Source organism: Trachymyrmex septentrionalis, unplaced genomic scaffold (assembly GCF_001594115.1).
Source record: "Trachymyrmex septentrionalis isolate Tsep2-gDNA-1 unplaced genomic scaffold, Tsep1.0 scaffold62, whole genome shotgun sequence".
Lineage (NCBI taxonomy): Eukaryota > Metazoa > Arthropoda > Insecta > Hymenoptera > Formicidae > Trachymyrmex > Trachymyrmex septentrionalis.
Genome location: NW_017305800.1, coordinates 4,245,483 through 4,258,188, shown reverse-complemented (window position 1 = coordinate 4,258,188; position 12,706 = coordinate 4,245,483). Strand labels below are relative to the sequence as shown.

Below are 12,706 nucleotides of genomic sequence, written 5' to 3'. Positions count from 1 at the left end.
CTCTTTGCTCATGTGCCTAAAATACACAAAAATGATAGAAGCCACTCAGTCTTCGATAAATATAATATTTCGGCAAAAAACGATGATTGCATACGCGAACAATATCGCACCAAAAATAATAATCTATGTTGATTTAAATAAATCAATATTAAGTTAAAATCGACCGCGAAGTATTTAATATAAATAAGAGAAGAATACCATTTTCGATAAGTTTATCATAATTTCAATTCGGTTTTATCGGACTTGAAACACAAGCTGACAGCAATGTAAATTGAAATAATAACCTCACAATTAAATTAATTATTAGCTGATTTAATAATAATGCTAGCATCTTAAAAACGTATAAAATAATTTATGGCGAATTATTTATTTATATATTTTAAGATGCTACTAGCATTACTATTAAATCGAAGATTATGAGATTATTATTTCAGTTTATAACTGTATTTTAGGTACGACAAACTGATTCGGTATACAATCTATAGAATTGGTAATTACATTTGTACATAATAAATATTACTAAGAGCACTAAGCCGACCGAAAATGGTATTCTTCTTTTGTTTATATAAAATAAATCATTAAAATACGCGAGACAACTAGCACGTTGAACGCTTTTCTCGTTTACATTTTCAACAGCGAGACTGTAGGAAAATACTGACATGTCCGTCCAAACTTTTTCATTCTCCCTCAGCGCTCAATTACGTCGAGAATTTATCACTAGAAAGAGTATTTCACAACAGGGAGGACTGGCGCTCATTGTCCAACGGACGGAGGGAAAGATTCGTTCAGTTAAATAATTATAGCGCGTTGCAAATGCGGGTGTCATCTAGTGAGGCCTTATTTATTTTTTACTTTTTTGTCATCCTGTTTATTCACATTTCAAGCACATTTCCAAGGGAAAGAAGTTCTATATCCTTAGCGATGTTTTATGTACTTTCTCAGACACCTTTGTATACACCTTTAATATTATTTTATCGTTTTTTCTACTAACCGAACTTATATATGTAACGTTCCAAAGAGACTACACTATTATTTAGATAAACATAAATAAATAATTCAGTCGAATATACAAATATTAAAACATGCAAAAATTCAAATAAATAATTGTATCCTTTGCACAAAAGCAAATAACAAGATTATTCTATTATTATATTCTAACTTTATCTACATCATAATTTATTCCTTAATAGAATTCATATTGAACAGGATTTTGAGGTAATCTAATCGATACAGCGATTCACGTTCACATGTATTATGTGGTGAAGCATGTAGATGATAGTCGCGGTAGATTGCTTCTACATTACATCAAGATCCTTCAATGTATCGAGAACACGCCCAATGACTCGCACCCCGTACATAACACGTCAGCAAGGTTACGATTACTTGCCTTAATATTGATAGTCATAGCTGTCATCTCACACCCAGAACTATAAATATGCAAAATAATTGATATGCGAACAACATTATTATTCTCTTATTTTCATAAATATACTATTTCTATTTCGCGTTCGTTAAATAGGAATTTGTATAAAAACACGATTATAAATTTAGTTATATGCAGAATATTATGGAAATTGTTATGATTTTAAAGAGATAAAAAAAAATTCATTATTAAATAAGTGTAATATATTATTACTGCGTAATAAAATAAATAATCATTAAATAAATGTAATGTACGTATATTATCGCACAGTAAAATAAATAACGTACTTGATGTCATTTATTCCAGTGTGCAGTAATAACACATTTACTTAATAAATTGCATTTTTAAATTAAAATAATTAAGTAAAGTCGAATGCCTATTAACGACATCTCTAAGTTTAATCACGAAATTGAATTATTCTTAATTCTTGCGAAATCGAATTATTCTTTTATCTTCTTCGATGTACAATCCTGATGGTACGTTTAAGCAACGTAAAACTGTATGCGAATACACTGAAATAATCCGAAAAAAATTTCCGGCCACGAAAATAAAATTAAAAACCATAGCTGTTTAGAAGACAAAAAGACTGGCGACCATTTTGGAACTACTTTACGAGCTGCGAAATATACATCTCCGAGATAAGTTTTCTACGTAATAGGGTATGGAAAGCGAAGGAAAGTTTAGGCAAACGGCGGCGATAGTGACGGCGCCGCCGAGTCGAGCAGCTTCAATTGAGATGAATATGTATCGCGAGACTTACTCGGTACCATTTGTCTTCGGACGGATTCAACTTCCGAACGTTTTGAGTCGACACGAATCAAAAACCACTAGGATGACGAAAATGAATAATCTCTAGTTCCTGAAGATAACACCGAGAATCTGTTAGCTTCTGTATTAAAGCGAGAAACGGAAATTCAACCTTTGCATTTTAACTCAAGGCGCAAAATTGTCGCAATTAAAAAGCGAAAGGGGTAATATAATTATAATTAAGAGAACCCGTGAGACTGAAATCTTAATTTAAGTTTAATGACTTTCCCTAAATTTCCGACTTAAATTAGAAAATATTAAGAGAGAGGCGAGGATGCGAATACAAACTACGTGAATAAATCAATTTTCAAATTTTTCCTATTGTTTGTAAGAATACAATTTCCATACACACACAAAGCAATACATTTAACTGTAAAATAAAACCCAATTAAATGAACCAACTCTGATGATTATTGAAATAAGTTTTATAATGTAATAAATAATTATCTAAGCAACATTAATATCGATGCCATATTCGTTAAAAATCTATTGTTCAATAATTCAATTATTACAATTTACACATGTATGTATCGTATGTAGGTATATAATGTGTTGTAAAATCGTCTTTTAAAATCGATACGCATTAAATAGTGTTAAACAAAAATTCCAACACTTTGTTAAATGTGTCAGAATTCCACGTGGTTGTCCTACGACCACACGAACGATCATGTTGGCCTCTGTTTAACAAGCGTTGAATAATTCCGTATCGGATAGCTACACACGTGCCACTGTAACACATCCATTATTCGCTTCAATTTACGATCGAACTATAATACGCTATGAATATGCACACCATAGAATAGTATTCCTATTATTCAGGCAGCTTCAACGTCTCAGACTAAATAATTTAATCTCAAGGCAGATAGAATTAGCAGTTATCGAAAGTATGGACAACGTATTTAGATATTTAAAAATAATTATTAATGATCAATTCTTCAGATTTTTATAAAAGTAACTAACTTGGAATAATAGATTTTACATAATTTTTCAGTATTACAAGATCTTTTTTTTTTTTTTTTTTTTTAATAATACCGATAAATATTCTAATTTTTAATATTCCTAGTAAGTTTCGAATTGCGAATTACAATTGCTTCAATTTATTGCCATTGTATAGATTCTAATTTTTAGAAAGCTTTATAAAGCTTAAAATAGCACGCATATTACGAAATACATCACACATATCATTGAAGCTGCACGCTTACCGTCCAGCGGTCGATCGCGTGCATTCTCCGATACCAAAAAGCCATCGATACGATGGAGAATGCGCTCCTTAGGACCGCAAGTTATTTTAAGAGAACTGGTTTGGTAGCTGTGCTATATTTACTTTTCTCCGGCACGCCAAAGTCATTGACAGCGTCCTCTGCTCGGACCTTACCTCTCTTATCCTTCACACTTGTGCCGAAATGCGATTAAACAGATTTTTGCAAGTCTACTTCCTGCCGTTACGAATTATTCATTTTAATATACAATATAAGCAAAAACTATAGTTTATTAATCCCTTAACATGTTACACAACGTATTGACGTTAAATATTTGTTAGTTATGTATCATATGCTATAGTATAATTAATAAAATAATTCATATGATATCAAAAGTGATATTAAAAATACTTTGCCAAGTAACTGTCATTAGTTAAATTAACATGTGAAAGAAAATTATGCACCGCGCGTGTTTCATTAGCTTCTCCAATTATATCATCCTATTTTATAATCGTTTTAAATTTTCTTCATAATCTAGAAAGTTTAATATGTTTTATTAAATTTATTAAATATACATACACAACACACGTATCTTATTATTTCAGCGAATGTTATTAAATTATAACCACTGTTAAATATCATTGAAGAAACAATATCTATAATGTAAATTTTACATTATTCTATAAATAATAATTTGAACTGTTTTTTCATGACAAAATAATTGTCGAAGACTTTAGCGTACGATAACGCACATGGGCTTTGGAAAACATTGTAAATTGCTGTTGATTTCTTTTTAGAACTCAACGATTCGCTCACCTACATGAATCAAAGAAAGATCTCCCATACTCGAGATTAAATTGTTTCTAGCAATAACAAAATTATAGATACGACCGATTGACTTTTATTGAACGTCGGCTTAGCTTTAGAGAGAGATTCTCGTCACTATATTTCCCACTTGCATCGACGATATTTCTATACTGAATTTATTTTATTTGTAGTATTTATATTTTGAAATAAAAATCTCGCAGATTGTCGAGAAAAATTTGCTTTATCAAGTTTGTTATGTTTAATATATGAAAAACGTATTTTTAATGTAAATGTATTTTTAATTTCTATCGAAAATTAAAAATATAAATATAAATATATATATATAAATTAAAAATACATTTGCATTTAAAAATACATTTGCAAAAATAATTGTTACAAAAATATGAGAAATATCGAAATTCTTTGAAAGGTCAAAAGCCTACGTGAATAAAATTTTAAATCAGTGATATAATAATGTCTAATCTTCAAGAAATACTGTATCGATCTCATACGAACGAGCACCGTTACGAGTTTCTGTTGAAACAATGGCAAGACGTATTTCTGATGGCTGTGCTGAGTGCATTCTCTAATGCATTCTGGCCTAGGGCGCGCCTTATTTATTATTCGTCTACATATGTTAAGAGAGAAAGAGAAAAAAGAAAGAGAGCGAAAAAACAAGGCGACATTGCAAAATAAATGTCGAGTCGCGGGAATGCTCAATTGTAGCAAACACTTCGACCAAATTAGGGAGGCAGGCTTTTGACGATGCACAACAGCTGAGAAAATCCGTTCGAGACATTACTTTTAATGCACCGCGTCCTGCGAAAATCTCGGGTTATATACAGCTTCCTATATATCTAGCTATAGAATTAAAACTAAACTAAATTTTCCTACAAAATTGTCATTCTCTCAAAAATCATGTAATTTCCATTAATCAATTTTTCCACAGAATTCTAATATTCATTTTTACCTAAAACGTAAAAACCAATTTCCATTTTCAATAAGATTAAAAAATATGTTAATATAAACATATGACGAGAGAGAAATTCAAACAATTAGCAGAATTCGATTCCACTTTTTGATAATAGGCCGTCGTAAAGATCAAGCTTCCGCGATTAGAGATATTCATCTGTATCTTTACTAGATTTAAAATAAATGTATTAGAGTATAAAATTGTCCGTATAACTAGAAATAAGAAACATTTTGTGAACGTGTCGAATAACACTCTTCTAAAGATTTTTTAAGTATTTTATGCAAATTGTAATTGCTTCGAGTACACTCGAATTTATTTGGCGAAGAGAATTTTCCGTTACGTATTCGAAACAAATTAAGAGTTACGTGGTGCAAGTAGAAATAAAAAAAAAATGTAAGACTAAATACCACGGGGATGCTCGATTGCATCGGACACTCCGAGCGAGCGACTTAGCGAAAGGAGTTTGTAACTCCTAAGAGAATAAGTTGCTGCCAAGTTTCGTAATTTTACGCCAAACGAAATGCACAAATACAAAACTACTCCAGCAGTGTGGCATGACATTTTATGGTCAAAATTGTCAAGCTTAAGTTTTGTCAAGATCAAAGTCTGTCTGAAAAATCTCATAATTTTATTATTAAAAATCTGATCGTTATTAAGAATCTGATAATTAATTTGAATATTATTGATAAAGCAATTATATAATAATCGAGAGATAAGCAAAGAGAGAGAGAGAGAGGGAGAGGGAGAACAGTGATATTGACAGAGAGAATAATTCCGTAATCGAAAAATATCGGCTACATCGAAAAAGTGCTCGATCATATCGAAAGTTCTGACCGACTGAATTGGCGCAAAGGGGTTGTCGAGACAAAAAAGAAACACGAGTGGATCTATACGAAGTGTATCCATTTTCAACTCGACGAACTCGGAACTGCAAAACGTTTTGTTACTACTTTACTCTATTATATACACTGTATAAATATATATATATATATATATATATATATATATGTGTGCGTGTGGGGGGGGTGACCCATTTCAAACGTAATGAGTCGAATATCTTAGAAAATATAAAAGATACGGAAAAATTTTCAGATAAAAGTACGGTTTGAAAGAACGCAAATATTGATAAAATTAATTTTTTAGGAAAATAAATTTTTTAAGGTCAACGGTATCGCCAGTTTTTGAACGGAAATTATATGATTTTTTTTTCTACATAATATCATCCATTGATCCTCATTAAAAGTATTAAAAAGTAAAGTTATCGAAAAATTAATAATTCACGAAATAGTTTATATTTTATTCTAACATGTACGGTTATAAAATATTAAACATCTCCTAAACTATTGATTTCTTTTTAACTCTACATTGATATTACATATATTTATATATTTATATATGTATAACATTACATATACATTTTATATAAAAGTGCGCGTTTTTCTACCAACGAATCTCTCGATTCTCACGAAAGAGACAAATATAAGTCACGCGAAGCAATTGAAACTGATTATATTATACTCGCTTCCACCAACGTAGATTAACTTTAATCTCTCTCAGTTTAACTTACTCTTCATTTTTCTCTTATAAGTTATAAGAATTAGAAAAAGATGAAGAATAAATTGAACCAAAATTAAAGTTCTATATTAGTAGGAAACTAATATTAGTGCGTATTTCAACTCCATTTTATTGCTACGATAATATCAAAACTAAGAAATATTGTAATTTTTTTAAAACATGAAACGCATTTAATATATATATATATATACTTGTATATGTTTCTTTTTGCGGAAACTTTATGTCTCAAATAATTAATTAACTACAAAATTCACTACGAATAGAAAGCGACTACATTAGAATATTTTAAAAGTGATTTCTACGCGTACCAGATAATTTGAGAACAATACTAGGAAAGTGTTGAAACTTGGCTCTTTATAGAAAAGATAGTTTTCGAACGTTCCATGAATGTGCCCCGAAGAAAGTACGTAACGACCGTAAAAAGAAAAAGAACACGTCGCGGAAAAGCAATCGAAAGTAACGTTGCGCGTGCAAAGGGTTTAACAGAGCGAGAAACGAAAGCAAATCCAAAGTCAAAAGAATATACCATGACACACCGCGGGTAGAATTAACGGCGGGTGATACGTATGACGTTGGGTCTACATCACGGGGATCAAGAAGCCTCGTGCGCGAGGAGGAAGTATAATAATTGGATGTCAACACCCACGAGTGTGTGCGGAACATTCGCGCACGTACACATTTCCCCTAACATGCCATTCCATCCATTCCAGGCCGTCGCGTCTCACCCTTTCTCAGTCTTCCTCCCTTCCGCATGCGGTGAACCGCGCGGCGCTCTTTTTCCACCTTGCACCGATCCAGCTGCGCGTATAAATAAAATAAGGCTCCTTTTCCTGGCTGCTAACGCATCCCGACGCACCAAGTGCGATTCCAAAGCGAAAAAAGAAATGGTCAACGGCGTCTTGGCGGAGCCCAGCGGAATTACGTTGCGTCGTTTCAATCATTTATCTCGTGTCTGGTCTTGCGCGACCTCGAAGAAACGACGGATCGAGATAAATGACTGCCAAAGATAAAGCAGTTAAAGCTTGCGCAGTTAAAACTAATGCCGGGGGATTCGAAAAGAAAAAAAAAAAAATTATAATTATTTATAGGCTACTCATTACTTTTTCGATTTATCATAGAGAGACGATAAATTGACGGACAACTCTCTCATTAAAGTTTCCATCAGAAACACTTTGCACCCAATTATAACTATTTATATTAAGAAAGATTATTGCACTTTTTACGATAGTCATAAATTTCCGATACAAAATCAAAATTATTCGCACGAATAAATAATCATCGTATAAACGTGTAAGTATACGAATAAAATAGAAATGACAAGATCGATTTGGACTCTCGCAGAATCACGAAATGCACTTCGCTCATCCGTGTTATTTTCAGTCATTCCGTGCACTCTATTCCTGCACATCTGTCTCGATCTGTGGCAAAATAAACATTTCTACACAATGTACGGAGCCTGATGTGGAACAATCTTGCGACCGTTTGTCCTAGAGTCGCAACAGTTGTATTTCGCGCTTCTATGTCGATTTTCCTCGATAGTTTGGCACGCTGCATGTCACTGATGCATCCGGTGCATTGTATTATATTAATTGAAAAATATTAGATGAACTTCCCAAAAGTGCGGCGTTCGAATATTAATCACGTATTTATTAGCTTACGAGCTGCATTTTAACGACCATGTATTAATTTATAATAATTTGAATCAATATATACGTATAATTGCAAGGCAATATTTTAGTATTATAGTCACTAAAATGTGTACATGTAATATACGTTTAATGATATATGCTGAAATACTGAAGTGCATTTTGAATTTGCAATCGTTGACGTAATGCCGCATCTAATACGGTCGCCTCTGTAATCTGTCGCCATGCTAAATTAACAGATATAGACACGAGTCGCGGAAGACTTATCAAAGCGTCTAACTATTGACAACGTTCTACCCCAATTGCTCTAATCGCTAGCTCATATCCCTGCCTCGAATTCATTTCCATGAGTGCTTGATGACTTGATTATATCGCGACATTTGCAAATAAAAGTTTATAAATATATTTTCTACTGTAATAAATAAATAAATAAATAGTTTCAGTACTTAAAAAAATATGGGAGCAGTTAAAAATGAGTGCAGTTTTATAATATTTTGAAGAGTTAAAAAATTTAATAGAACAAAAAAAACTGTCAGTTATTAATTTATCAATATATTGATAAAGCGATGCATAATGTGAGTATTGATTCATAAATCAATTCCTTGAGACATTATTTACTCAAGTGTATATCACTCTCCACAGATATCAGTCATAAATATAGATTAAGTAAAAACATGTAGAGAGATAACTGCAAATTTTTTGAACACTCGGATTCTTGACATTTCGATAAGAATTACAATAAAGTAGTTAATGTTTACGTTAACCATGAAGAATGTCGATTTGTTCTTCCCTGCTATATGATTATGTGTACCGCTTGTCCATCAAAATTACAGTTATAAACGCTCTAACAATAATTTAAGCCATCTGTTCACCAATGTAATTTACGATTGTAAGGAATCTGACAATAGAATTAACGGCATAATATATTTCTAATTTTCTGTGTAACTTTATTCAATCGCGAAAATATTGCAAAATAGTCATATTTGAGGTCTTTATAAAATTGGCATTCCTGCGAATTTTTACAAAATTCATATGGCGTTTGATTGTTCATAATTTGTCAGCATTTGTTAAAAAATCTTTTCTCTGTCCATCCTGCAAAAATAAAATATAAACAAAGAAGTAGTGCGTTCGGTAGGAACACTCACAAAAATTATTATTTATGGATAAATATGGACAAATTCGGCACTCAAATGATATTTTGCAAAAATTCGCATTTAAGAGTGCCAGATTTTCACAGACCTTTATACGTGCAGGACAGCACATATTCTGAAGGTTCGTCCCCATCGAAACCGATCAGCATACTGGTTTCTTCTTCTTCTTCTTCTTCTTCTTCTTCTTTCTTTCTTTCTTTCTTTATAAAGAAAGAAGAAAAACAAGTTACAATTGGCTTCGGTGAGGACGAGCCTTAAGAGATACTCGAAACATTCCAAACTTTTAGTATGTCGTAGTAAACATAAACTGAAATTGAAACTGGAATTTTTATCTAAGGTTTCGTTTTATCACGCTCGAAACTTTTCCACGCAATGACAAGTGGTTCAAAAGTGTTCAAGATTTCCGTGAGACATTAAGCAGATCTATAAATCTCCGCGACACTACACATTTCTGTCTGCTAACGTTCAGATGCATACGCCAATATGTGAGTGTCTGAAGTTTCGTGTTAAAACGTAATGGAGTCACGAAAGAATTGTTGTTCTCGTCCTTCAATGTCCAACGTCGTCGTATTTCGTTCTCGCACGTTCCTATATTTATGCATTACATACGCCCGAGTTTGTTTCTGGCAAACCGTTTGTTGTGTCGCTGTAATTTATAACTGTATCCCGTAATAAGTTATCATCTCCGCTATACAGTTATACAGCTACGAATATTTTGCATCTTATATTAATTGCAAATCTCTTACTAAGATCGATGTATCAGTTTACTGGTATTTCCATACCGTGTTTCATTAAAATTCGCACCTATTACTTCCTACGTAAGCCGCATTATATTGAATACATAATAGAGCTATAGTTCTCCCCAGTACGTGTATCAGTTCATCGCTCGCTACCTCTCGCACTTCTTACGCAACCAGAAACGGCGTAGCGGGTAACTTCGCTGGAGAGACGTTGCCCGCGCGAGATCATAAATTACCGGAGGGGGCACCGCGTAATACCCACGTAGAGCACCGTCACCCATGGCACCCATAGGTATGCGAGGTATCTCAGAGCCGGCTCGAGGGTTCCTCGACTGCATACGTAGCCGATAAGAAGGTGCCGGTACACGCCCCCACCCAAGTTCGGTACGGTCGCCAAGTGGCCGACGACTAACGACCGGTACGTGGAGTGTACCTACTTTATAGCGGAGCCGAGGAGTATAGCGGACGAAACGAGCGGAGACGAACGTGCATGGGAGTGCAGGCGGAGTGGCGCGTATACGTGTATATATATATATACACGTATACTTATGCACGTATACGTGTACACATATGCCCACCAAGGCAGCATACGGCGAACCGGGCGAATCGGCGAAGAGAGGGAAGAGAGCAGTCTCATGCCCAAGCGAGTAGTCGGGCCTCAGAATCGCGCGGAGCTCCAGCTCGGTCTCTCCGGCCGCTCTCTCAGGCACGCCGTTGACCAGAGAAACCAGCCAGCCCAGCTCCTACGACACATTCCGACAGCACCGCCGTAAAGTTACCCGGGGAGACCTTCTTTGAATTACGCTCCGAAATACCTGCCCGTGGTAGCGGTCTCTCGCGCCGCGCCGCGCCGCGTTGTTACTCCCAAAACAACCGTCTCACTCGCGGAGACGGTCTCGTCGTTTTAGTGTGCCGATCAAACGCCGCGAGACCGAAAGGACGACGTTAGAACCGATACCGATCCGGATCGACCTGGAATCGATCCAATACAGCCCCTTTTCTGGGGCTAATACTGTACTCGTTTTATTGTTCTCGAGTGTTTCTCTCGAGAAGATTAAACGTGGTACTGATTCTGTGTGTTACAAAGAGGTTCTCTGTACGTCGATTAACCGCCACGATCTGAATCGGTCTGGAATTGTTCCAATGTAAGACGTTTCGAAGTATATGTTACTATATATTTCTACTCTTTGCTACATCAAAATCAAACATTGCATCGACTGTGCATCGAACGTCATATCATCGTGATTCAAAAAAAAAAAAAAAAATGCAAGTCATGTGAGGAATTTTACCATTTTAGTGCATCAATCGAATTCCACAGCAATTTTACGCGTTGTTACCAGAATATGAATATAAAAATTGTTCAATAAAATTCCAGCCAAGGAAATGTGTCCGTGCGTACGTGTGATATGCTGTGAGAAGATTAAAAGTCCTTCTAAAAGAGTACATCATTCATTGAGTGCGCTTCATCATCTGGATTAAATAGTACACCAATTTTACGTGCTGACAAATATATATATATATATATATATATATATATATATATATATATGTATATGTATATATGAATCGAAAGCTCGACGAGCTTTGATCCGTTTCGAACAAACGACAGATTTATGTTATCAGCTATACTACAATACCTGCAGTCTGCTGTCGCAAAAACATGAAATGTCTCATCAATTTTGCACTTTGCCGTGGAGAATATTCCAGGAGTTCGTTTCAACCGAAGAAAAATTTCGCAATACTTGTTGCGAAGCGGAGAGCATATGTTTCGAAGAAACGGACATAGCAACACTTCGATTGAACGGATCGTTGATTCCTCGCGTGTAGGATTAAGGAACTTCGCCATGAGATCGTTCCGACCGGGAAACATGCGTGCGGTTTGAGGATAAACACCGTGTTCTCGTGTTGTAATTTCGGAGTTGCCAGTTATTTCTCTATCCGCAAACGCAGCGGTGTAACTTGAAAATTCGACGTGCATTCGCGTCTCGTTGAAATTACCAAAACTTTCACGAAAACGGGAAGCGAAAGTTCGCTAGAACGCTAGAACGCTATATGCCCTTACTTCAACAGATGATGTTTGTTTGTGAAGATTTCTCTAACCTGTAAAGACCCGTCTAAGGACTATCAGCAGACACACATAAATCCGACGAATCTTTTACCTGAGTTTCTTTTTTAGAGCCTCGGCGTCTCGTGCAGTTGTACACATGCGAGATGCATCACGCAGTGATGACACCATACAATCCATTAGACACAAAAAAGCGTGAACATGCATACAAATCGAAACACACACGACAAACGTCAATTACAGAAATGACTTCATATTATTCGTATTGACAATTCAAAGTGGTGTCGCGCGGAATTATCTGCATTTTTTTTTCTTAATAC

The 12,706-nt window shown here is 34.7% G+C and overlaps 2 protein-coding genes across 3 annotated transcripts in view; one reads left to right on the top strand and one right to left on the bottom strand.

The window, feature by feature from the left end:
- Positions 1-12,706, top strand: part of LOC108752866 — a 114,697-nt gene that overhangs the window by 45,368 nt on the left and 56,623 nt on the right. The window lies entirely within an intron of this gene.
- On the bottom strand, positions 11,554-12,613 carry LOC108752867. 2 transcript variants are annotated; one of them, XR_001939585.1, is made up of 3 exons: positions 12,481-12,613; positions 11,959-12,421; positions 11,554-11,791 (listed from the first exon to the last, which is right to left on the bottom strand). XR_001939585.1 is itself a non-coding variant. In XM_018494034.1 (2 exons), the coding sequence occupies exons 1-2, from the start codon at positions 12,297-12,299 to the stop codon at positions 11,645-11,647; spliced, it is 450 nt and encodes a 149-aa protein (XP_018349536.1). In that variant the 5' UTR covers positions 12,300-12,613; the 3' UTR covers positions 11,554-11,644. The 2 variants fall into 2 exon arrangements, 1 of the variants encoding a protein (XP_018349536.1); XM_018494034.1 differs by having other exon boundaries at positions 11,554-11,753; positions 11,959-12,613.